Below are 25,241 nucleotides of genomic sequence, written 5' to 3'. Positions count from 1 at the left end.
GGCGCTGGCCTGGAAGTTGGAGGGTGGGAGGGAACTGAAGGTACATGCAGGGTGGAGGCAGGAGATATGGATGTAGAAAGCAGACAGACAGACTGGGACAGTGTTGGTTTACAAGGAAAACCAGAGATCCGGGAGCTCGGTGGGAAGAGGTTGGGGGGCGGCAGGCTGTGCTTACTGACAGGTGCTGCCTGGCTCCTCGGTGTTCGCTTGTACCCAAGTGTGTTGTCTCAGGCACGTCTGGGCTCCCTTTGGTTACTGCCTGAGCAACGTGAAGCAGAAATGCTTTAAATATGCCTTTTCTTTCCCATTTAGTGGAGCAAAGTACAGTTTGCTAGCATATACCAGTCTGGGGCTGGAGAGTGCTGAGGACGGTTTCAGGACCCACAACCTTACCATTACAGGAAATGGTAAGTACATGTGGTACCAATTTAAGGAAATAAAAAACCAGTAACATTTTGCATTTCTCTCTCTTGTAAACTAAAGGGCTTAAAGAGATTATTTTTCTTGATACTTAATATAGAACAACTTTAATAAAATATTTAATGGCTCTAAAACAGGCATCTGTACACAGCTGAATAAACTGTAAGTTGAGTAAAATTTCAAGTCCAGATGAAAATTTAATTCCTTTGGGAGTTTCTTCTGTCATTTGCATCTCGGTCTTATGTGAGCTGTAGCTATATACAAATAATTTCCCCTTCCTCACAACCAAGGAAGGGTATCGGAATGAAGGACAGCTTTTTCCTCTGTAGTCAGAAGGAAAGTAGAAGAATAGCTTCAGCTCAGCTAGGTTGTTTCAGGCCCACGTTTAACAGAGGATGTGAGCATGCGTGCTTGCAATTGCGTGGGTCGCTGTGCTTCAGCTCTGGGGCAGCACGAGTTGGCAGCAGTCAGCCTAGGTGCTAACACAGGGGCTATGATTATGCTGCAACTGAAGGTAATGTTTTAAGTAGCAGGACTGCAGTTTTTGGTACTTTCTCCATTCTTTTCCGAAAGGATAGCCCCTCCCATAAGCCACCCTCTAATTGTTAACTTAAGACATGGGACTTTCACTGTATTTCACTGTAGCTTCTGTGAACTTGGCTTTTTACTTGGGCAAACTTGGCCTCAAAGAGAATTTCATTCTTTACACTTCATTAGTTCTGAATAAGTACAGATTTGAAGATTTGTGGGGCATTTGTTTCTTGCAGGGTTGGATGAATAATTCTGAGTATCTTTGATATTTGTAAGCCTTTCTTTATTAGTACCTTATACTCTTTCTTCTTCAAATTCCTTTTTCTGTCATTAGTTTACATAACTTAGTCTGGTGAGAAATGACATACCTGGATATTTTGGTTCGTTACAAGCGTTTCTAAAACATGAGCAAAGACAGAGTCATGTCCGTGGATCGTTGTGTTACCTGCTTCTAATTACAGAAGAGAGAGCCTATTGCATAGCAGAGTTGAGCGAGGAGTGATATCACAATTCATCAGAAACTCCTTGGAATCCTAAATGCTCTTCTAGTGCTGAAGACGGAAGTAGAGACAAACTCTAAGCCTGAATACAACAATCTGAAGTGAAGTGCTCGTGTGTAAATGTAGCTGTGCACTGCTCATGGGCTCAGGGATCCTACTTAGAGGAGATGGCCAGTGTACTTGGCTTTCAAAGTGTTTCTAGCTGTGAAATGAGATTTAGAGCTATATTTTGTGTAAGAACAACTTGTTCTTGCAGAACAAGATCTCCATTTTTAGTTGAAATTCTTTAGGAAATTCTTTTTTTTTTAATTAAAAAACCTCACTGAAATGAAAAATCAGTTTTAGAGTAACCCTACAGGATGAAATCTCTTTAAATATAAAAAATGCTTATTTACGTTCATGATCTTAATGTAAAAATGTATGTAGAAAGTTCAACGATATATTTAGGGCAAATGTTTGGAACTAAGTGTTTGTCTTTTGCCTGGTCTTCTCACCCAGAGGAGTCTTCTTTTTGGCTCCCCCTGTATGGAAACGTGTGCTGCCGTTTAGTTGCTCAGCCTTCCTGCATGGCTAGGGATATGATGGCGGGATTTCTTCACCAGCAGGTAAGAAGGCCTTGTTTCTGTTTACATCCTTTTCTGTTAATAGCTGTCACTAAGAGTCAATTGTTAAAACATTTGCTTTTACCTGAAGTGGTTTCTTGAGCACTGTTATTTTTCACCTGTTCTACCTAGAGTCAGGGGAAAATTCTCTCTCACAGCTGCATTTACAAATGGCATCTTCAGGGGCTAAGCGTGAGGAAATAAATGTTTCCTTGGCATGCTTATCAATAAAATTATTGAGGCTGTTGCATAAAGATCAAGTACAGTTGTTGTTTCAGAATTGGTTTAGGCTGGTACTTGACCACAGCAGTCTAAATAATCCTGTAGCTCTCATCCTTGTACAGACCTCACATTGTGCTAGCGCAAGAGTTCAGATCACAGCATGGTGGATCTGACTGGTGAACCAAGCCATATTTAAACTCATCCCTTCAAAAATGATTCATGTGAACTCAGTTTACTTCTCTATTTTGGTTCATTGCACAACTAGGCAAATGAGGTGATAGCGGAGGGCCTGAGGGGCTGGGTCGTTTGTCCGGAGTGCTGAATTACAGGCTTCAGCCTGGCTGTGAAGCTGTAATGCATTTATGAAAGCTGCTCATAAAATTCATCTGAGAAACTGGAAAGTCTAGACAAATGTCTGACATTTGTTGAATGTACTGTGTATTTCCAAAGTGAGATACTCTTTATTTCTCTTACTGTGTGATTACTGTAGCTAATACTGGTGGTTTCTTTCTTACAGTAGACACCAGTTCTAGATTTCATTGTGTGTGAGCCAGCAGAATCTCTATTGCTAGTGTCACATGGCAATATATCTGTGAAAACTCTAAAACACCAAAAGACATTTAAAGTGTTGGTAACATTTGAAAAACCAGTGACTCTGAAAAGTTATGCAACAGAAAGTCTGTTTTAGGAAAGAATTCAGTGTGGCGAAGTGTTGATCACACAGGGCTGATCTGTGTGTACCTTGTAATATGCTCTGAATTTGTAGTTTGTGTTTGGCAGTTTCTGACTATTTCTTCCCTTCAGCAAATCATAGGAAGTCTAACTAGCTGGAGGAGTCTGTATTGTGTACTAAGAGGTGGCAAGCTCTTTTGTTACTACTCGCCAGAAGAAATTGAGGCTAAGCTGGAGCCAGCATTGACCATTTCCATCAACAAGGTAAAACTGGTTGTATGGGGTTTTTTTTTGTTTTGGGTTTTTTGTTTATTTTGGGGGAGGTTGTTTTCGTTTAAAGACATATCTACAGTCATTTGGGGTCTGAGCCGCAGGTATGCAGAATGCTTTATACGTAGCATGTGGGTGGGATATGCTTCAGTGAAATACGCAGTCGCTGAATTTTTTAGGAAGGACATTACATTTCTTATCTGTGGATGCAAGTTCCTTCTATTGTATTAGACTGGTTAACACAGCAGTAAAAGGAGGATTTTTTTTAGGAAAGGTGATAACTTGTTATATGACGGTTCCGTAAGACAGCCCTTGGAAATGTATTGCTTCCAGTCCCTGAGCAATGCTCTGGTAGACTTTTGTCCTCAGCAAGGTGGATTTTTAACAAAAGCCTTTTTTGTTGCTGTGTGTTATTTGGCCACAGTCTTAATTAGAAGGAGAACTGGAAAATTGTTCAAAATATTTTAGTGCCTTAAAATAAGCTGCTTTTCTTAATATGGGTTTTGTACAGGGCACGGTAACTTTGGAAGTTCTGATCTCTAGGATAACATTATTGCTGCTTTTCATACTCTGACTGGAAAGGCTGATTTTAAAATATAAATTTAAAATGTTACTTACTATTTGGCTAAAGAAACATTAAGTATTTAATTTGAAGCAATATTTAAGTGTTCAATTTAGGAATGTTATTGGAAGGACCTGCTAGCACGGCAAGCACTAGAGTGAACAGATGCTTTCAAAAACTGGTTTTTGTGCCGTCATCAACAGTTAATATCACATAAGGATGAGCGGAGGAGTTTAATGTCATTTGCAGTTGGCATAGCTGGATTCATCTTACGTAAGTCAATAGACACATTTGGAAACTGTGTGAAGCAGAGGTCGATCTGGATTCCGCTGCTGTGCTACTGTGAACACTTGGTGCCAACACGAATTCTTAAAGCGGCATTCCTCGTGTGCAGGCTGCTGTGCTGCTGTACGCCAGGGCAGGCTTGAGAGCAGCTGGCTGATGGACTGGACAAGGGAACTGATGTGGGTTAAAATTAGCTCATTTTAGGGGCAGGAGGAAGGTTAGCTTCAACTGTGGTTCCCTTTAATAGATTCTCTTATCCAGTTCACTACATGGCTACACAAATGCTTGTGTGGTACAAGGAAAGGTCTAGGCTACAACTGGGAATGCGGAGGGACATGGAGTAATAAAGAACTGCTGCTTACAACAGCACTATCAGCTTTTGGTGGCTTTAAAGTTTCTGGAAAATATGACTGCATTCTCACCTAAAGTGAGACTTGTATATAAACCCAAACATTTAAACAAGGTATAACAATGCGACCTGTTAGTGTTAGGACTTCTTTTTTAATGTGTTAAGATGTAAATTGATTCCTTAATTAAAAACACCTTTCTGCTAGTGCCATATCTTTTAACAAAGCAATTTTTATTTTCAATTGTTCACGCATTTACATTAAATAAATGTTTAGACCGTGATATATATTTAAGCAGGTTTGCTTGCTCACCTCTTCAGTCACTTTTAATTGCGCTAGTCAGACTTTGCCATAATTCTGTTTTCCAGCTGTTCACAATATCATTAAGAAATGGTAAACTTTGTGAATTAAAGAATGACTAAATCCATATCTACAATGTGAGAGTAATATGTTTTGAAATTATCTACCAGGCTACATCGTATCTTTCCCTGGGAGGTCTCTGTTTCGGTCTATATCCTAGTTTTGCTTTTCCTTTTAAAATAATCATGTTCTACTAAGGTTATTTTGCTCCACCAAGTTATCAATACACTTAGAACCTAAAATCCAGCTTAATAAGCCTTTGCGGGGGACTGTCCGTACATTTGCAGAGTATCCTTAAAGCTAACATGTAGAAGGTACATAAATCACGTATCTTATACCATTTACAAAAAATGTCAGACTGCTGGAGAATAAGACTGTGAATCCTTCTTCAATTTAAATTAAAACCAGAAAAGAAATTGCAATTTAAAACTTATTTGGATTCTTTACTACTTAAACAGTTTGTCTTGGAAATAATTTAATGCCTGCAGGTATTTTTTGATTCCCTTGTTATGAAATTTCTCTTACAGATTAAATAAAAGCAAACTAATCATATGGGCTTGTCCGTTACATGTTGTTATAGAAACAGCAATTTCAAAATGAAAGTTGAGATTGAACATCAGCTCTAGATGGTCTAACTAAAATCTCTTCTGAGTGCATACATGGCATTTTCATTTGTAATGTGAAGCTGATCTTTACATGTAATTGAAAGATACTTTCTGAAAAGTAGTGAAATCATCTGGATTTATGAGAAACTCTCTGGAAAATATTCACACTGATAGCCTTATTTCCCGTTCCCTTTGAATTGAGACTTGAAGAAGCCGTTAAGACCAGCAAAGTCATTACTTCAGCTTCAGATGACTTCACTGCTACTGCTGTTGAGCAAGAATGGTTCTGTAGTTCCTATTATGCAAGTGCTACTATTATTGTTCCAGCTAAATGTGATTATAACATATTATATTGCATAACTAAGTAGGAAAAGAGAAATGATATTTTCTGTAGCAAAGAAAATTTGCTGGAATCCAATTTGAACAAGAAATATTCCTTATGGGCCAGTTTCTGAAATTTTTTCAAGTTTTCTGTACTTTGAAATGAATAATAAAGGCCTTGACCACACCTGATAGCTTAGCAAATTGGTGCGTGTGCCAGCAGTTCGTGTTAGTTTCTCGGTATTTGGAATACATAGTCTGTTGTGTCCTGGTCAGAGACTGTAAATCTTTCTTTGTGCCATGTATGCCTGAAGCTTGAGGAATTCTGAGACACTGCTTCAACTTAAAGTAGGCCTGTGATTTCCTTCCTGGCATATTGTGCAGTCTTTGCTCTGGTGCTGCGCAGACCCAGAGCTGTCTCCCTGTTCATGCTGATAGCTGAGGTGAACAGGATGAGTGAGGAACAGCAAGTGTTTGCAGCCGTGGGTTCTGGGTTTAAAAGTGGTTGCTAAAGTTTTAATTTCCCATTCCCTTTGCATCAAGGGGTAGCAAAGTAGCAAGAGTGGAAGGACAAAATCAAGCTGGCGTTTCTGCAGACTGTTACCTGGAATGACAGTTCTTGTTGGAGCATCTGTTCTGAGCGAGGTCAGGTAGAGAAATTCATTGGGAAATGTTGTAGCGATGGCTGTAGCAGCGCAACTTCCAGGCAACCGTGCGGTATTTCTAGGGAACCAGGGAGTTCACCCTTGGACTGGAGCAGAAGGATATCGATATGAGTTCTTGACCACGTGAACATTTAGGGAGACAGCAATATGAGCAATAGTGTCTGCGTGCATCAGAGAACTCCTGCAGTGCTGAAACGAGAGCAGCCCTGAAAATATCTGTGCTCTCCGTAGTAAGGACTTTGTCCCACTGGTTGGCTTCGACAAGCCGTCATACACATGAAAGTATTTTGGAAAAGCACAGACTAGCTAAGGGCCTCCAAACGCCTGGTATCTCACATCACATTGCTCAATTTAGTCCTGCGATTGCTTGGAAGAGGTTGTGGATGCAGGCAGGGGAAGCCGATATAATACCGAGATCCCACACAGTGGACCTTATAACACATGCTCAAATCGAGTGGTGTGGAAACTATATAATGGCTCCCTGGTGCTCCACAGAATGCTGGCTGGTCAGATAATGCCATCTCCTTCTCCTGGATTTTAGCTGCTGCATTGCACCAAAGATGACTACAAGGACATAGAAATCCTAATGTTGCTTTTCCATATTGCACCTACGCATTGTATTTACCATCCAGTGGCCACAAGGATGTTACGTTGATTACAAGTTCACAGAACAATGAAGATGAAAGGAGGAAATATTCGTAGCTGATCTGGTGAATTTGGTCTTGTGCATTAATGCATTTGAAAGCCATCAGTTTAAATTGAACCATATTTCTCTGCTTGCCTAAAGCAGACCCCATGGAAATTATTAACATTACAGCAGAAAACAACACATGAACAGATTATATTTTGTTTCCAGAGTTGTGTTGTTATTTCTTGGTTTATTTTTTGGTACTAAAAACGTGAAGGAAGTTTGTTATATGTGATTTGGTTTGTTTAATCTTTAAATAGTTACACAGAACTGGATCTTATGTTATTCAATATTTTGCTCAAGAACTGAAATTTGTTTTGATGTCTTAAAATGGTCTTTATAACCACTCCTCAATGTGTGGCTTAGCAGGAAAATGTTGCACCTCAGCAATAAAAAAGTTCTCTCTCTCTTTTTTTTTTCTTTCTTTTTAGCTTAGAAGATGAGCTTTCCAGAGGGGTATTATCAGACAAAGAGATTTTTTGATTAGGGGGAAAGTATAGAGGAAGGTTCGTATTTACATTCCATTTTCCCTTTTAGTCTTTCTCCACTTTCACAAAAATAATCTTTTGCATGTAGGATGTAAAGCTGACTTCAGCTTCCCCGAAAGAGTCGTTGGAGTTCAAGATCGAACTCGTTTTTTCCTGTTCTGATCCACTGATTGCGCTGGCCTTTGCAATAGCTGTAGCAGAGTTGGTTCAGTTGTCTGTAAGACTGCGTTATTATAGCGTGGTGCCTTCAGACTCTTTCTTCATTGTTGTTTGGGGGGGGTGTTTTTGGTTTGGTGTTTCTTTGGGTCTGCTTTAGATTTGTTTGGGGTGGTTTTGGTGCGGTTTTTTTTTTTTGTTAAGTGGAACTGGGCATGTAGTGTATTTCACCCAAACTTGGTAAATTAATCAGCCCATTACTGTAGTGGCATCTTGTATCTCTCCTTAAATATTCAAGCATCAGATATGGATTGTTGCTTGAGGATTTATCTCCTTTGAATAATACCACAAATGTGGGATAAAACATGCAGCAAACATCATCAAATAAACTTCTGTGTATGGCATGCTGGAAGTTCTTACCTGTCAAATGTTAATCTATTTGATTTAATTTTTTTGCTGGTATCTATGGTTACCTGAGTTAATGGGATATAAAGCACTTATGGATGAATTACTTCATCTCCTATTTTTAGACAGAAGAATTTAAATGAGCAGATCCATCAGATATGCTACAAGCAGCTGTTGGTATTTGAAATGGTTACTTCAGTAATGCATTTAAAATCTGGGGAATGTTCTGCAGAGTAATTTTTGTTTTTCTGAGTATCGGAACTAGGCTTATCCCCATGGGATCCCGTGTGTAAACTTAATTTCTGTAGGTGTATGTTTAACATCTTCAGAGAAGGTTTGACACCAGTTGAATTGTGTAAAAAGGAACACGGTTGATCTGTCCCCACTGTCTTTTGGAGAATGCCCTGAGGCCACCTTTGTGGTCAGACTCCCTGTCCATCCAGACGGGAGACGTTGGAACACAGCCCTGGCTGTGACTGTGGGCTTCCTTCAGAACCTGGGGCACCCCCGTGCCCGGGGACACCCCTCTGTGGCAGGAGGGGGCTGTGTGGTCTGAATGCGTGTTGGGCAGCCTCGGGTCCTGCCAGGCTCCGGGCCGGGCAGCTGCAGGGTGCTGGCTGGCTCCCTGGTGCCCAAACGCGTCAGCTCATCGGGATTTGGGATCATGCTCCTCCCCTGGGTATGCCAAAAGTCCTCTGAAGAGCAGTGTTGTAACAGGCCACTGCTTGTTCGGTCAGGTTGCATTGTATGTGCAAAGATATTCCCAGGGTTTCTGCTTTTACTTTTGTGAATGAAGTAATTATATTAATTTGTTCATCATGTTGTGATGAGCAGCAATGTATTCTGGAATTTTTTTCAGTTGTGTTTTATCAGACTTTTACTAAAATCTTTCAGTATTTTAGACATGAAAAAAAAAATTCACTCAGGGGTAAGTGCTTTTTTTTGTATTGTAGTAATACCATAACAAAGAAACTAGATACTATGAAAATGCCACTGAATCTAGTCTAGATGATAAAAATCAGTTAGACTAGGTCCCCGAATAGAAGGGGAAACCTTGGCTGTGACAGTGCTTCTGCGTAATCTGAGACCCTTTCTAACATTAGCTAAAGAACTTTGATAGACTAGTGATATACTTCTTATACATATTTTTTATTGTTTCTATGTAGCTCTACCTAATTAAGACAAAACTAAAATGTCTGTTTTGAAATGACAAATAGTATTTTTTTTTTTATATTAGACCAAAATGTTTTTTCATGCTGGAAACTTGTTGTAGAAGAATGGTATGGGTCACTGCAACAAATGCTCCTTTAAATGTGAACTACAGTATTAGCACTGAATGCCCTGATTCACTAGGATGAACATAAAATAGGTACAAGTTTAGAATACATTGCATAAACAATGGCCCACAGAAGTACAGTAGGAGACCTAAATAGTAGCTGTACAGTGTGGTTGTCCAGCTGGAGAGTTCAGAGGAAAGGAGCTGCTTGCTGTCGTTCTAGGTTGTTCACTGCACTTCTGTGGAGAAGAATGGGCAGTGTCAGGTGAGCCGGTGAAAGCAGACGGAGGGGAAGCATAGAACGTATATTCTGTAATTCTTTGGTAATTCAGAACTAAACTGCAAGAATTGTGCTCCATTCCCTTATTTTTCATCTTTCATGCCATTTTAATAGTTTTATGAGAAAAGATCTTTATAAGCGGTTCTTGATCTTAGTTCCTTTTTTGTTTCTATTGGAAAAATTATCTAGATTAGATAAAAAGCGGAGTACTACTTTACTTACAGCGTCATTGGCCATAAGGTGATCCCAGTGTGGAGCTGAACTAAAAACTCATTACCATAGTTTGTCATTCCTAGGAAACCAGAATTCGAGCCGTGGATAAGGACTCCAAGAGAAGAACTAATAACTTCTCGGTTATCAACCCTGTGTCTGGAGAGGCTGTGACGCAACTTTTTGCTGCTGACAGTAGGGACGAGCTGCATAAGTGGATGGAGGCTTTCTGGCAGCACTTTTATGATCTGAGTAAGTAAGCAGGCAGTGTTGGCAGCGTGCCCTCTGAGTGGGGTGTTGTGTAACATCACAGGGATCTTTGAACAGTTTGAACTGGAATTGCCTCATAAGCCTTTGTTTGTAACGAAGAGAAGAAAAATGTTCTTCGGGATACTGTTGGGTGGTGGTCTAAGCCGTTGGAAGGCAAATATTTGACTAAACTGAAGTCCTCGTGTTCAGTCTGGGTTTTTGCAGGAAACCAGAAGCAGAATACGTCCATCAATCTCAAAAGAACTTTTAGCAGTCTCTTTTAGCAGTGTTCTAGATATTTATTTTTTTTTTAAGGGCTGCTAAATTCTCACCATCTCTTCCTCCACAGTAGCGTGAAGAATCCACCTCTGCCTGGGCATCCTGTCAGTGGTGTGTTGGTTTTGTGAGGTTCTGCAAGTACGAAACCAGTGGGTGTGGAAGCCTTAGTGGGAAGTGGTGAGGATGCTGGATTCGTCTGGGGCCTTGGCGAGGACACAGATTCAGCCAGCCCTTGCAAGCAGGCACATGTACATGGGATTTCTGTGATCAGTGGTATTACTAATGAGTTAAATTGCAATTTGTTGCAATAGGAGTTACTTAATTCTGTTGGTAATTCTAAGGTTTTGGTACTCCTTGTCACACGGGAATGTGCTCACCTAGCCACACTCAGTCCCGTCGTGCAAATACAGGCTGCTTACCTCAACCTGGTAAAAGCTGTACCCGAGGCTTTGTAACAGGTGATGTAAATGAGATGGTGAATCGATGCCCTGATCCTTTGGCTAAGCTCTGGAACTATGCTGTTCTCAGGTGAGAGAAGAAACTCATTTATGGGTGTAAACCAGTGAAACGGTATTGAGGTAGTATATTTTGTTGCTTATTTAACACCAAATATTTATTATAAGAACTAAATATATTAAATGTGTCTTTGTCTTTTTCCTCTGCTTGAGTAGTTTGTCACAGGTTTATTAAGAGTAGAGAATGACTGTCAGTTATGATGCTGTCATTGACAAGGTATAACTGGTTCCTGATTGTCATTTTTATCAGGTCAGAAAAGAGAACCAGGTCAATTAGTGAAATATCAGTCTTTAGTAAGAGGCCACACCAATAAAATCAGTGAGTTGAGGTCGTGGAAACTCTGTATTGTAGTTTGTATTTCTAGTCCTTTCTAGTTCTGATTTACAATGAGAAAAGGGTCTATCAATTAAAGAAATACACCAAGCAAAAACTAGGGCATCCTCTTTAAATTAGCTGTAGAGTGAGGTAAAAGAACTACTTCTTATTCATTATAGATAGAATACCCATGGATTTTTTGAGACATTTTCCTTAGGTTCAGAAAAAAAATGGGTCACTTAGCATTTAAATGCCTTTTTTCTTCCCTGGATCTAAAATTCTCTTAAAATTAATGTGCTCAGAAAACTTGGAATGATTGGTATGAACACAGTAATTTTACTGTGTCTTGTTTTCCTTAAGGTCAAAATCTATTAACAGAAAAAGAGGTTTCCTTGTGTGCTAATGTATAAAAGGCAAGTTACCCTCTGTAAAGACAGAACGTTCCTTTACTGTAACATGGTAATGTAGCTGTGTAACATCCAGCTTGCAGTGTATTGGAGGTTGTCCCGGAATAACTTCACGAAGCTTCCCTAACCTTACTGGTTTTTTTCAGGTGTTTTTTCTGATGAATTTATACTGTGTTTGGGGACTTGAAGGCAAATTATGATATTTAACCTTCGTAGTATAACAGTACTGCTGGGATGCTTAAATTAAAGGTAGTCGCTTATCACCTTTATGCTAAGAGAATGAGCACAGAGTTGAAAATACAAATGCATCCTGAGCATTCCTGCTAAAGAAAAGGAGATGCTTACTGTTTAGCATTGCTTTGGAGATAGTTTCCTTACACAACCGAATAACTTCCATTTTTTTCAAGGTGAAGTGTTTAAGTTCCAGTCATTGTTCTCTTTTCTCTCTCAGGCCAGTGGAAACATTGTTGTGAAGAACTTATGAAAATTGAGATTATGTCACCACGGAAACCACCTTTGTTCTTGACAAAAGAAGCGACCTCCGTCTACCATGATATGAGTAAGTGGGACTTGTCTTTTCAAGTTGCAGGGTAACAGAAACAACATTGTCTGTATTCAGATGGCTTCTGGTGTTGATGTTGAAACACCGAGTTTTTCAAGGACAATCCAGACAACGAAAGAGCAACATAACTGCATACCAAGGAGTTCATATTAAATCTGAATTTGTAATAGCACAAATAAAGAATACATTTTTATACCTTGAGCCAAAAAACCTGTAACCTGAACTGTAACTAGGGAGCCCTGAACACGTTCAAAAAAGCTGTCGCTAGAAATAAACGCTTAACGCCAGAGTAGCATAAAGCTCAGGAAATGTAAAGGTAAAATAGTCCAGTCTGCAAACCAATAATGTTTTTAACTAGGTGCTTGAAATTAATTTGCTGTTCTTCAAGCTATTTAAAGGCTTGCCAAACACAGCTTACCTAATTGTTTGGTCTTTGGTAATGATGTTGAAAAATATGCTTGGAAAATCTAGCTAGCGTGTATTTGAGACTTGTATTTTTGCAGACCGAAATGGTATGCAGCAGGATTATTTTAATAGTTTCATTACAGAAATAATATTTACAGACTAGAAAAAGTAGGTCACTTTGTTTTAATGGATCCAATGCAGTATTGGCTGAGAAACGCTGTACAACTATAAACGCCTGACTGCTTGAGATTGGAGCTGTGAAGATGCTCAAAATGCCGTGTGGGTCATTGAGTTACGGTGCATCAGAGCACTGAACAGTCGGGAGAGTCCTATCTAAGCTATGAATGCAGAGCAGAAAGACAGTAAATCAACTGTATAGGAGTTTTACGAAGGTAACACGGTGGCATAATTCTACTGATACTCAAGTACATCAGTGAGGAGCAGAACACAAGCTCTGTTTCACTCTTAATATACCAGGGTTTTTTCCTGCTTATTTATAGTATTCATAGGTAAAACCCTGTGTTTAAAAATGTGTTGAAAATCATTAACATGTGGCCTGCCATAGAAAAGATATTGCTGCTGTTTGAGGCTAGTATTACTGCAGTATACACAGAAAACTCAATTTGAGGGACAAGAAATGGGGCAAGATAGTCTTAAAGCACATAAAGAAAAATGATATATGCAAAGATGTCCCATTTTCTGCAGGCTGGAAGCACAAGAATATTTAGTCATAGACTTTTTCATGGGCCTTCTGTGAAACGAAATTTTCAAAGCAAAGTACAACAGAATACGTTTAATATCTAATACATATAGGTTTCCTAGTAGTAGCTTATTTTTTCTACTTTTACTTGGAAAGAAATATCAATGCCTACCCTGCTGCCTCAATGCCAGCTGTCACGAAATCAGTTCCCTCCTGTCACCTCAGTTTTCTCTTTGAAAGCATATGTAATCTTTCAGTTTCATCCATTAATACTCTCAATAGTAGTCTAGACTTCACGAGACATAGAAAATATTGGTTTATATTCTGAATAGTAATAATGAAGTAGGTAGCAGTAAAATCATTGGTAGGATTTTAATCCGAGTTAATTGCTGTCCCTTAAAATTACAGGCATTGATTCTCCAGTGAAACATGAGGGCTTAGCTGATATCATACAAAGAAAAATCAAAGAGAGTGACGGTGAGTTCCTGCTTGGCCAGCAAAAAGAGTCTGCATCTTCCCTATGGGCGTCACTCTTTGATGGATCTCATGAGATGGTTGTGCAGAAAAACATGCACCTGAGCCCAGAAAGAGATACTACAAGTCCTAGTGATAGCAGAGGAAAGAAAAGAAGAGCTCCGCCTCCACCCTCCGATAAGTCACCATACAGTGCAAAAGCACAGGTGAACACAGAGCAATTGGGCAAGGAAAACTGGGAGAAGTCTAACCGCACGTCTGCTGGTAGTTCTTCCTTCCATTCAAAGCTGTCTATGAAAACGCGGCAGTTGCAGACACCCACTACTGCTCCTCACGGAATTGGTCCTTGTAGAAAAAGTAGTTTAGCTGGCCATGGGAATCCCATTTCATTGGTTAACAAGACCGAGCCTGAAACCAAACCGGTGCCAACCCCTAGACCGAAATGCATCATAGAAATGCTAGACCCTAGATCATGGCTGCAGCCGTAGACATCATAATTAGCATAGAAGAGCCCCTGGCATTTGAAGTTTCTCAGCCTTCTACTATAACTCGAGTGAAAATAGATTTTAGCATATAGCTTATAAGTATTGAGGCTGAAGTTTTTTTCTTTTAGCCAGGGCGTTACTACTAGCTGCAGATGGTTACTGGTTACTACTAGTCTCAGTTGTACTCATTATCGCTAACATCTAAATAATTGCACTAGTGACAGAGGGAGTTATCTCCAGCTAAGATAACGGTGCTGCTTCTGAAAAGAGTGGTTCAGTACTTTCCCCTTGAAAAACCGACAGTGTTCAGGGTAACTCGGTGGCCCTGCAGCAGGGATGTTACCATTGCCTGCTGCCAGTCCCTCAGCTTCGCCCCTCTGCAGCTCCTCAGACTGGTTCAAGCGGGAATTTCACACACATTCAGCACAGATCTTGCAAAGCTGATTTTCTCGGCTCCATGCTTGGTGTCACCTAAAATATTCTTGTGTCTCCCTCACTGTTTGGGAACCACTGCTTATAAGATAACGTGCTATGAGAAGTTACTGTGCTCTTCTGAACGGTTCTGTAACTGTATGAATTTCTGAAGCAGTTCTATTAATGTAGTGTGGGACCTCCTAAGTTCTTGCTGGTGCATGCACTGTCCAAATGGACCAGGATTATCTGTGTGTGAGCAAGAATGTGATCCATCACTGCTGCTTGTTTTGGACTAGCACAAACATTTAAAAGCAGTACTGTGTATGAACACCTATTCAGGATTTCATTTTTATGGTGTTTTTTTCTGACGAATGGGGCACTGTAGCATAGCTTCTCCTTTGTGGAGCCTCTCAGCTGTTCCTGGTAGGTAGCTGGTTTGTAAACACGGCAGTGTTACTGGTAAACAAACACTATTTTTTTCACCACTTGTTCTTTCTGAAATAGCAGAGAATAAGTACTTCAGGTGAAAATATTGAACTTTGATATTCTTCCATCAGACCGTTCACCATTTTTGTAAGAATCATGGGTTATGAGGGTTCCTGTGGCATCTGCAAAGCATCTGTTGCATACGAAAAAGATTCTGTTCTCCTGGATCCACAGCTTAAATATCATGGAATAGTTTGGGTTGGAAGGAACTTTTAAAGGTCATCTAGTCCAACCCCCCGGCAATGAGCGGGGACATAATATCCAACAAATATCCAGCCCTTTCCTTGGTTGATGCATTGATTTCAGATGCTGGAACTTATCCAAGAGCAAAGGTCTGCTTGCAGATCTCCCTCTAGAGCCTTGGTGTTCAGACCTGTGTTGAGAGTGTCGTAGCAGCAACTGTATGCATACGGTTCATTAATTTTTTTTTTTTTTTTTTTTTACTAAAGTGTGGATGGCTTTGAGAGCTTTACTATTTCTCCAGAAGATACTGTGTGCATGGTTGGTTGGTTTGTTTGATCTGTTCTTTGTCTTCTGCTAAGCTCTTGGCTTCACAGCTGTAGAGGTAGCTGCTCAATTCCCTCAGTAGTTCATTGGCTATTTGGGATGTGGTTGAGAGGCAGGTTTCGCTTACAAATCGCTTCGCAGGATTAGAGCCCTTCGTTTCTAGAATGTCCCTTGTTCATTCTTCATTTAATCACATTCCATTTTTCCTCTGAAACAACTGTAATCATTCTTACAATAAATCATGCTGTTACTTAAGTGGATGGTTTGTGGATGGTTTATAAATAGGAACAGAAAAAATGAAGAATTAACTACATGATTATGTAAATCAGACACAGTCGACTAAGTGGACTGTGCAACTCTGAACAAGAAATAGGGAAAATAAATAGGAGGAAAAAGGCATATTTTCCAAATTGCAGCTGCAGTTTATTTAGCTTTTAAATCTAGCCTTAAATGTTACTGTGCTCTGGAATGAAAGAATACCTTTTTCTTGGTAACCCCCTTCCATTTAGTTGTTATATTTCAAAATAAATCTCATAAATATATAAGGCAAGAAGGCACCATAATGAGGATTTATTTTTAAATTCAACAGGCCACTGAATTTCAACTAGCAGTTTCTCTACTAAATTCGGTGGCTTTGTTTTGAACTGAACATACATATTTTACGAAGGCATTTAATATTAATTTGAAGTCTTCAAGTGATGAGAATTCACTCATAGCTCCTGTTGCAATAGTTAATTATCCCAGGTACATTTTTCACTTGATTTTCTATTTGCATTTCTAGCTCCACCTTAAGTTATTTTGGTCTTTTTATGCATTTGATTGCTTATATTGATCTCTGTAGTATCAGCTTTTCTAGTTGCTTGTGTGTAGTTATAAATCATAATTATGTCCCTTTTAACCTTTTCTGATGAGATGTACTGAATTCCTTAACTTTCTTATGGCAATGAATGTTATCCAAGACTAATTAATCTTCGTGTTGTTCTCTGTACTTCTCACGTATTGAGATATTTTGAAGTGTGACATCTGAATTAGATGCCACATGTCAATAGTGATCCATCAGGACTATATAGAGACATAATGTGATCCTCTTACTCTGATTAATATCTCCCTCCTCTCTTTCCTCAAAAATTGTATTATCCTTGTTTTGTGGAAGCATTGCCTTGGATGCTGACTTTTATGGCTCAAGTCCTCTTCAGAGTCTTTTTCAAGAATGCGGTACATCATCCCCTTATTATCCTACCTTGTTTTTTCTTAGAAATATACACTGTATTTTACCAGCATTAAAATACTGCTCATGAAGTGATCCAGATTGCTCTGTGTAAGTGACCTGTCCTCATTCTTTACTGCTCCAGCAGTCTGTATGTCCTTTGCAAATTTACTGCAAGGGATTTTTACAGTTTCTTCCAGATCATTGATTTTTAAAATTGAATGCAAGGCAAGGTTTGTAGAGAGAGGTGATAAGTTTTTATTACATCAGTGACATGGGTAGGTGGGTGGGCAAAAGCAAACAGACAGGCCGTTGAGTTCGTGTCCCTTTTTTCCCCAGAGCCTTTAAAAAATTGAGTAAGATGGAAATCAATTATACTTCTTGCTGATTCCCTATTAATACTGCATTTTGAAATCAGTTTTCTGTCTTCAACATAACATTCTATATTGATTTGATCTAGTACTGATATTTTAAAGAAAATGACGTGTTCATCTGGTTTTCAGTAGGTGACTTGGGGCTCCTATGGGTAACGCCTCAGTGCAGGTGTCTCTGCAAGCCAAGCTTACTGTATCAAAGAGCAAAATGCAACTCGTTGTACAAGACCTATTCTCCATGAAGCTGTGTTGGTTGACATTTTATATCTGTGCTTAAATTAGATTCATATGAGCCAGTTCACTATATTGCCCTGATCACCACTAGGCAAATGAGGCTATTAATTACCCTGATCACCCTGCTTCAGAACAACAGTGGTGTTCTTACGGCCCTGTGAAACTTCATGGCAGTGTCGAGACTTGTTTAATGAATTGCCCGTTTAGGCTCCTACAGCTGTGCAGAAGCTGGACAGGCTTCTGCTACTAGATGTAGTTTCTGTTATTTTAAACAATCACTATACAATCCCTACTATGAAGCACCAGCTGACTTCAGGTTTTACTGTTTATTGTTACTGACTTACTCTTCGCCCCCCTTCTGTATTGCCATTTATTATTGCCTTTGCATTCTCTGTTAAGCAAGTTTGTTTAACTGATAAAAACTGCAGGCTACCAGCAAATGCTGATCTTAGCTATACAGTAAAGTCAATTGTAGGAAATACATTTGTACTTAGCCTTTGTCTACGCAGGAGAACATAAATATTAGTAATAAAAACAGAGCACAATTTTAGGAGTATAATTATAAGATAGATCTGTGAGGAAAATTGACATTTTTTGGCTTTTCCACATAGTGAGAAATTGTAACACGTTATTACTGATACTGGTCCCTTATCATTGCATAGGCTTGTTCGGAAATTAGAACTCTTCCTTTGTCTTTTTTTCCTCACGTTTTCCTGACTATAATGAGGATGAATATTCAAAACGGGAATTAAGACCAATGAATTGCTTGTACCCCAGCACTCTGACAGGAGGAAGTTGCTGGGGTGGTGTTTTAGGCGTTGCACTGATTCACTTCCCAGGCTGTGCGGCGGTTTTACGGATGTCGCTGAAGCCCGTCAGTTGGCAGCGCGTGGGGCTGGGGAGCTGTTTCCTTTCGTCCTTCCAAGCGGGGGTGAGGGGGAGTCTGGGGGCAGGAGGCAGCCTGTCCCGTACGGGCTATGGTGGAAACCCAACTGCTGCTTCTGGGCACTAACAGAAAATGTCCCCGTGAAGCCATCTTATCAGTTACATTCAGTCAGGAGCGTGCTTTAACTGCATGACTCAAAATATCAGTGATCAAAGGCCAAATGTCATTTGATCAGCATCTATAAACGATGCCGAAATAGGAAATATTTCACAAAGGCACAGGGGACATTAGCCAGCCTCCTGCTGGGACAAGGCTTGGAAGACAGCAGGAGACCTGGGGCTTCTCCCAGCGCTCGCGTCCCGTTGCCCCGTGTTCAGATTTGTGCAGGCAAGGCGGCAGCAGAGTCCGCGGAGAACCGGGGTTTGTTCAGAGACACTGCACCCAGAATGGACGGCTCAAACTACCTGGTGTGGCACGGTGGAGACATCACTGGCATCTGCTACTGCGGAGCTACGTGTGTGATGAGGTACTTTTCTGAGCAGTGTGCCAGGCCCGCTCGGAAAATTGTATCCGCTTGTTTACTGCTGGGATGAATTAACTGCTGCTTAAAAGCAGAATTAAGTAGTGGGATTGCTGTCTTGAAGTCGGGCAGAGACAACGGCCAACCTGAACTCTTCTTTTAGGAAGTACAACTTGAAAGCAATTCCTAGTCCAAACTTGAATATAAATTTCACAGAACGTGAAGAACTTTTGAGATATTGACTGAACAAAGACTTAATTAGTAACTTTTTATATTATACCTAATGTCTTCAGCTGTTGCCTTGGTCTTGGAATGGCAGACAGTACCTTTTGCGATTTTAAAGACATTAGTTTAAAATGTTTACATTTTTAGTAGTATTGTGATTTTATTTTTTCTATGGAAATTATGTTCATAGTTATTTTATGGTGGTTTGTGTGTACCTGGAAATACTGTCCTAGTATTCAGAGTTGATTTGTAGTTAATGTCTATTGCCTTAATAGAAAAATTAATATTTGGACATTAATGTGTTGTGAAATGTTAGAACAGAAATCTTTTTTGCTGCTAACATATTGTATTTCTGTTAAAATATGCAAGTGAAATTAAAAGCGTTTCTAGAGTGAAAGGGTTTTGGTGTCATTTTTTTCAGTCCAGAACTACATTAAGCTTTACTCCAGCTGATAAACCATGGGTGATGGCTGCTGTAAAATCAGAGATCTTATGGATAGCTGCTTATCTACTGGGCCTGCTGAATGTATCCCTCTAGGCTCGTACTGACAATAGCAAACAGTATTGGTCTCAGTTTTCTAAACCAGAGGAGAGGAGAAAAAACCATTTGGCAGCCAGCACCGATTGCTCAGCGAGTTGTCCAGTGTATCCAGTAGATCTCTGTGTGAATGCATAAAGTTAAAAATGTTATCTGAGATGCACCTGGTTTCCACAAATGAGCCTAAACCTTTTGTTGTAGGTCCTTACTTCTCTCACAGTCTTGCAAGAAAATGTGTCATGAAGCAGATTTTACATCATTCAGTCTGCTTTGTAAGGTGACTTCATAAATGAGCCACTGATACTGCCAGTACCATTCATTAATTTTTTTCTCTCATAGGCAGTCTTGTGCTGAAGGGGAACTCACATTCACCCCACTGGCCAGGGCTCGGTGTAGCCTTACTAATTTAAAGCTAACTGTGCCACTCAAGTAAAGTGTTCTTTTGGCCCAATTATCGTAAAAGAACTGTAATAAAAGTAGAGGGAATTGTTAGGCATTTTAATTTCAGAATACTTTTCTGATTCAAGAGTCCATAAAAAACCAAAGTGTGATTGATAATTATAAGGCGAGTCAATGCAGCTGCATGATTTAATGAAAATCATGCTGCAGCTAAAGTTGCTGCAGTTTGCTTTAAGGGATCATAATAAAGTAAGAGATGATGATCTCTTCATATAACCATTAGCAAATGGTTATATGGTAATCTTTCCATATATGTATTATATATTCACTGAAAAATCTGTTTGTGAGACATCAAAATAAATTGCTTTTCATGGGGAAAAACCAATCTTTCAAGATTTTTATATCAAGATAGCTTTCTAAATGTTCTTTATGTACCTCCCCAAAGGGAGAAAAATTATAGTAATGAGTGAAGTGTCTTTTATTCTGTTAAGGCTTTTCTTCACATTTCTATGAACTTCTTCCAAAATACTTACAAAAGAATATAATTTATAATAGATATTGTCTCACCTGAGAGGTTTTTTTTGGACATTGTCCAATGTCACCTGTGTCAGTAGGTGATACAGGAATACCTGCAGAAGGGAGTTGTGGGGTTGTGTTTCATACACTGACAGCTTCTTCCTAGCCCTCAGTAATTGTGGGCTTTTCTACATGCAGATGTGAGAAGCCTTTTACCCTGTCAAAAGTTTCACTGCTTCTCTGTGCCTGGACATGGACTCATAGTATCACATAAAATAAAAAAATGTATTTTCAAATTTACTTAAATTTTGGCATCACTGTTGCCTTACAGAGCTTGCAGTTTGATGATACGCCACAAGAGTTTTCTTTCCAAACTTTAAAATTTCTGTATTTTCTTTTCCTAAGAGGGAAAGAGCCAGTAATCGTCCATCACCTTCCTTTTTTCGTCACTGACTATAAAGGTGGTACCAAAATGCAAATCTTTGCATAAGTTTTTTCACCCTGAAGGCAAACTGTCCCTGTCTTTTCCATCTTTCTTTGGATTATATTTTCCATTTTCTAATTAGTGTCTATTTCAAAATCCCACGTGTATTTTGACAATATCTTTCCTGAGCTGGGTGCCCAGAGCTGAACACACACTGCTAGCTCAGGGGTACTCTTGATGTACAAGAACATAACGCGTTCATTAGTATTGTCTCCATTTTAGCAACTTGTTCTGCATTAGCGAAAAACAAACAAAAACCTTTCCATTGCTCTGTGGCCAGAATGGGCTGTGCTTAAATAAAGGTGGACCTTAGGAAAGAAAAGAAGAACCTAGCACTGTTATGGTGAGCTTAACATCTCCTTACAAATTTCTTAGCAGCAGGAAAAATGCTATGGATGCGTAGCTGACACAAGTGAGCTGCTTTGCCCGCACAACGTTTGTTTTTCAGATGGCAGCAGCTGCTTTGCTTCCTTTGGTTTTGAGTGACCGTTACTCTTCAGTCCCTCATGGCCGTACACAGGGGTTGAGAGCTTTAAAAATAAGCAGAGCAATTTAGCTGACGTTCTCACGATGGGGATGTATCAGCCGGAGTCACAACTGTCGAAGTGCTGAGCTGCCAGATACTTAGCCCGTGTATTTGGCTTGTAGGAATCATCGAGGGCCTGCAGCGACTTTGCCTTTCTTCCTCCTGAATCCAGACTGACTGACTGAGTGCAGGGGCTGAGGCTGCTCTTCTCATCAAGATGGCTTTGTCTCATGGCACCGGCCATGTGAAATGACGGGGGGCAGACTTCAAACATGCAAAGTTAAGAGAGTCTCACTTAGATTTTATTAAGTAAATGGAAAGCTTTTTATTAAGGACAAATCCTAATAATGGTATTCCATACACAGCTCCAGGTGAAACTAGATTTACTATCCTATGCCTTTAATATATCAGAATTTTTTATTATTTTAATAAAAGTTCATATTTGTGTCTAATAATATATCACATTTTACTCATGACCTCATTAGAAAGTTTCTTAAATATTTGCTTGATCATTATCCTTCAGTAAAGAATGGTCTGCTGTCTTGGGACTAACTCGGGTTCATCCCAGCTCATGCAATAGCCAGTTCAGCCTACAGAGCGATGCACACTTTCCATTTATCCATTTAAAATAATTGTATAATTCCTTGGCAAGTGAAGTTAGTGTTTTCCAGGCATTAATGCGTAACCTGCTATTTACATTTTTTATAAGGATAAAGCAGAACATATCAGTCTTCTGCTACTCTACAGCTTGCTAGAGTGATTAATGCAAACCTGAGCAACAATGTGTTTACTTGCCTCTTTCTATGTGATTCCTTCAGCAGGGCAAATTCTGTCAACCATACCTGCAAAAAAAAAAGGAAAAGATAGAGCCAATTATTTAGTTAGACTCCATCTGTCTCTTATTGAGGCATTAAAGAGAGCCAAGGGGTTACTGCAGGAACAATTATTTGAGTCAGGATACATAGTTATGAGCACATAAATTCAGCTCAAGCTCTCTCCTGTGTTCAACAAGAGCCAACGCAAGCGCTACGGCTTCTCAGCTCCTCATCTACAAATAGGGAAGCAGTGATGGTAGTTTCCGTCACACGTTTCGATGCATTAGTTCTTAGCGGTGCTGGATTTGGCAAAACAGAGCAATGTTTCATGATGGTGACCTAAATACCGCCATCCTCATAGATGCTTCTGCACTGGGGCATGCATGAAAGGAAAAAGAATTCAAGTCTTGCCCATCTCCAGAGAGATGACGCTAACAAAGATATTTTTAATGTAAGAACAGGGCAGTTTTGAAAAGCTGCCTGTTAGGAGTTTCATGTGACCCACAAAAGCTCAATTAGGATGTTTTCTGCAAAGCCGCCTGAAGTTATCACTACCCCTCAGCTTACTGGGCACCTTTTTCAGCTATTTATAATGACATAATATTCAGAGATGATGTTTACTTCACTTTTGGAGCCCCTTACAACAGAGGGTTTTGAACCTCTAAGCTCTCCTTCCCTTTCAGTGTCACGATAGGAATTGGTCTGATCCAGCAGGAACATCTCATATCCACTGGCTTGCAAAGCATGCAAGGTCCAGCAGCTGAGAGGACTCAACGTGGCCTTGGGTTTGGCCAATGCTTTGCAGGCTGCGACTTGTCCATGGAGCAGAGTTTGGGACTGTCTCATGTGAGACACCGTGATCCTCCTCGTGCTGTTGAAGGAGCAGCCGTCACGCTAGTGAAAACCCTGCTTGTAAGACCTCGTGGACAAAGAAGCGGAAGAAAGGTCAGAAACTCCTTTCTAATTAATGTCCTCGGTACCTGGGTGAAATTTCAGCAGCGATCCCACCATTTTCCATGACGCTCTATTCTCACCAGTATGCACACCTGACATATGAACTCCCCCGACACTGCCCTGGACGTGCGGCAGAGAGCGGACATTGCCGGCGCAGCTGCCCATCCAGAGCCGAGATGCCCACGTGCCTTGTTCTGCTTTTTCTCCCACTCCAGTGCAATCACAGCCGCTCCCTTCAGGAGAACGACTTAAAGTGCTTTATAATCATTAAGCCTCACAATACCCTCTGGGTTCATTATTTGTATGGTGGGGGAAGTCAGCCGTAGAGGTTACACGTGTGAAATACCCGTGTGTCAGCCTTCACGGCGGTGCTGAGACCTGACTGTGCTGAGGTTGGTTTGCCTTTTTCGCAGTGTCCTGATCTTATAATCAAATTATACATCCAAGTTCTGGTTTTGATAAACTAAAGCTTAAAAGAACAAGCAAGCAAACGAGCTTTTCTACGGCCTCCTCCTGTGTCGCAGTCTGTCGTTTCAAGGCGCCGATCCTCACCGAGTGCTCCCCAGAGCAGGGCTGCAGCTTACAAAACCGGAGTCCCTTCCGGCACTCTCATGCATCAAACAACATTTTCTTTGATTTTTTTATCAAGATCTTCTTGACTGAGATCTTCAAAGCAATTAATTCAGTGCTCCATGATTGCAGATGCTGAATAATTGTTTGTTAGAGTATTTTCTTTCCCAGGCAAGAGATGTAAAATAGTCGCTCCCCTCAATAAACAAGTTGTCAAATGTGATTAGTTAATGGACCTGTAATCACGCAATAGCATAAAGGTAAAGATTTGGTAAGTGCGATGTGAAAATGCATATTTAAATTAAAGCTATAGGGGAAGATTTTCCCATAGGAAATCTTGCTATCAATGCTGAAATAGACTATTTACCATTCATAATGATTAACTGTAGATCATTAATTAAAGAAAACAAGAGATTAGTCATCAAGCATTTCAAATTAAAGAGGCATTGATTTTTTGAGCTACTTTTAGGTCTGGCTGGGCTATCCGGTTAGTGCCCCGGTCCTGTGCCTGAGCCAGCCTTCCCATGTAAACTGATACACAGAAGTAACAGCCTGTTAAAATTCAAGTCAAAAATGTACAGGCCAATATTCAGCTCCAGGAGCCTGAAAAGGGATCCTGTGTTCCCAGTCACCAGCCCCGGAGATCTCCATACTGTTCTCGGTCAGACGCACGTGAAGGAGTAGAAACGGAGCACTCGGGCACATCTGTTCATGGGGGAACGGGAACGTCTCGTTTTTTTGGCGAGTGCTAAATTCCAAGCTAAATGCAGTTACAGCGAATATGTATTATAGCTCAAAAAACTAATTAGCATGTTTTCATCTCTAAATAATAAATCTACCTTTCTACCAGCCCTTTAGAAGAAACTTCAGACAATCCTGCAGTGGCATCTCTGGAAAGCCAAAGCCCTGTGCAAAAGAATCTTGCAAGGCTGGGGTTTTCTTCCCCCTCACTTGGGAAACGTTCATTCAACAGTATCATTTCCTAAAGAGTTTTCCTTGCCAGAAAAAGGAAACACTTTTTTTTTTTTTTTTTTTTTGGTTAAAAGCTGTATCTGTTATAGAAATTTGATTCTCCATTTGGGAATTACAAGCAGTAATACAATAATAATAGTTGTTGGTTACCACATGTTAATTTCAAACGATTCCAGGCAGCTGCCTTCTGCTTTCTGTGCAATCTCTTAGCATTAGGCTCCAATATAAAATGAAATTACTCTAAACTGTCTGTCAAATTTGACTATTCTTTTAAAATCATGTAGCTGTTACTTATGTTATGTAATAACAACTGGGGGTAATTTAATTACTAAGTCATGTATGAAAATCAAGGCTTCA

The 25,241-nt window shown here is 40.0% G+C and overlaps 1 protein-coding gene across 4 annotated transcripts in view; it reads left to right on the top strand.

The window, feature by feature from the left end:
• Window positions 1-18,410, top strand: part of RTKN2 (rhotekin 2) — a 129,237-nt gene extending 110,827 nt beyond the window's left edge. For all 4 annotated transcript variants that reach the window (XM_075423081.1, XM_075423079.1, XM_075423078.1 and 1 more), the window contains 6 exons: window positions 313-407; window positions 1,950-2,056; window positions 3,080-3,211; window positions 9,952-10,117; window positions 12,083-12,190; window positions 13,707-18,410. In XM_075423081.1, the coding sequence (XP_075279196.1) occupies window positions 313-407; window positions 1,950-2,056; window positions 3,080-3,211; window positions 9,952-10,117; window positions 12,083-12,190; window positions 13,707-14,260 (1,162 nt within the window). In that variant the 3' untranslated portion in view covers window positions 14,261-18,410. The remainder of the gene's footprint in view (window positions 1-312; window positions 408-1,949; window positions 2,057-3,079; window positions 3,212-9,951; window positions 10,118-12,082; window positions 12,191-13,706) is intronic.
• The last annotated feature ends 6,831 nt before the right edge of the window (window positions 18,411-25,241 follow it).

This window comes from Opisthocomus hoazin, chromosome 6 (assembly GCF_030867145.1).
Source record: "Opisthocomus hoazin isolate bOpiHoa1 chromosome 6, bOpiHoa1.hap1, whole genome shotgun sequence".
Lineage (NCBI taxonomy): Eukaryota > Metazoa > Chordata > Aves > Opisthocomiformes > Opisthocomidae > Opisthocomus > Opisthocomus hoazin.
The sequence above is the reverse complement of the archived record's forward strand: the minus strand, read 5'-3'. Positions and strand labels throughout refer to the sequence as shown.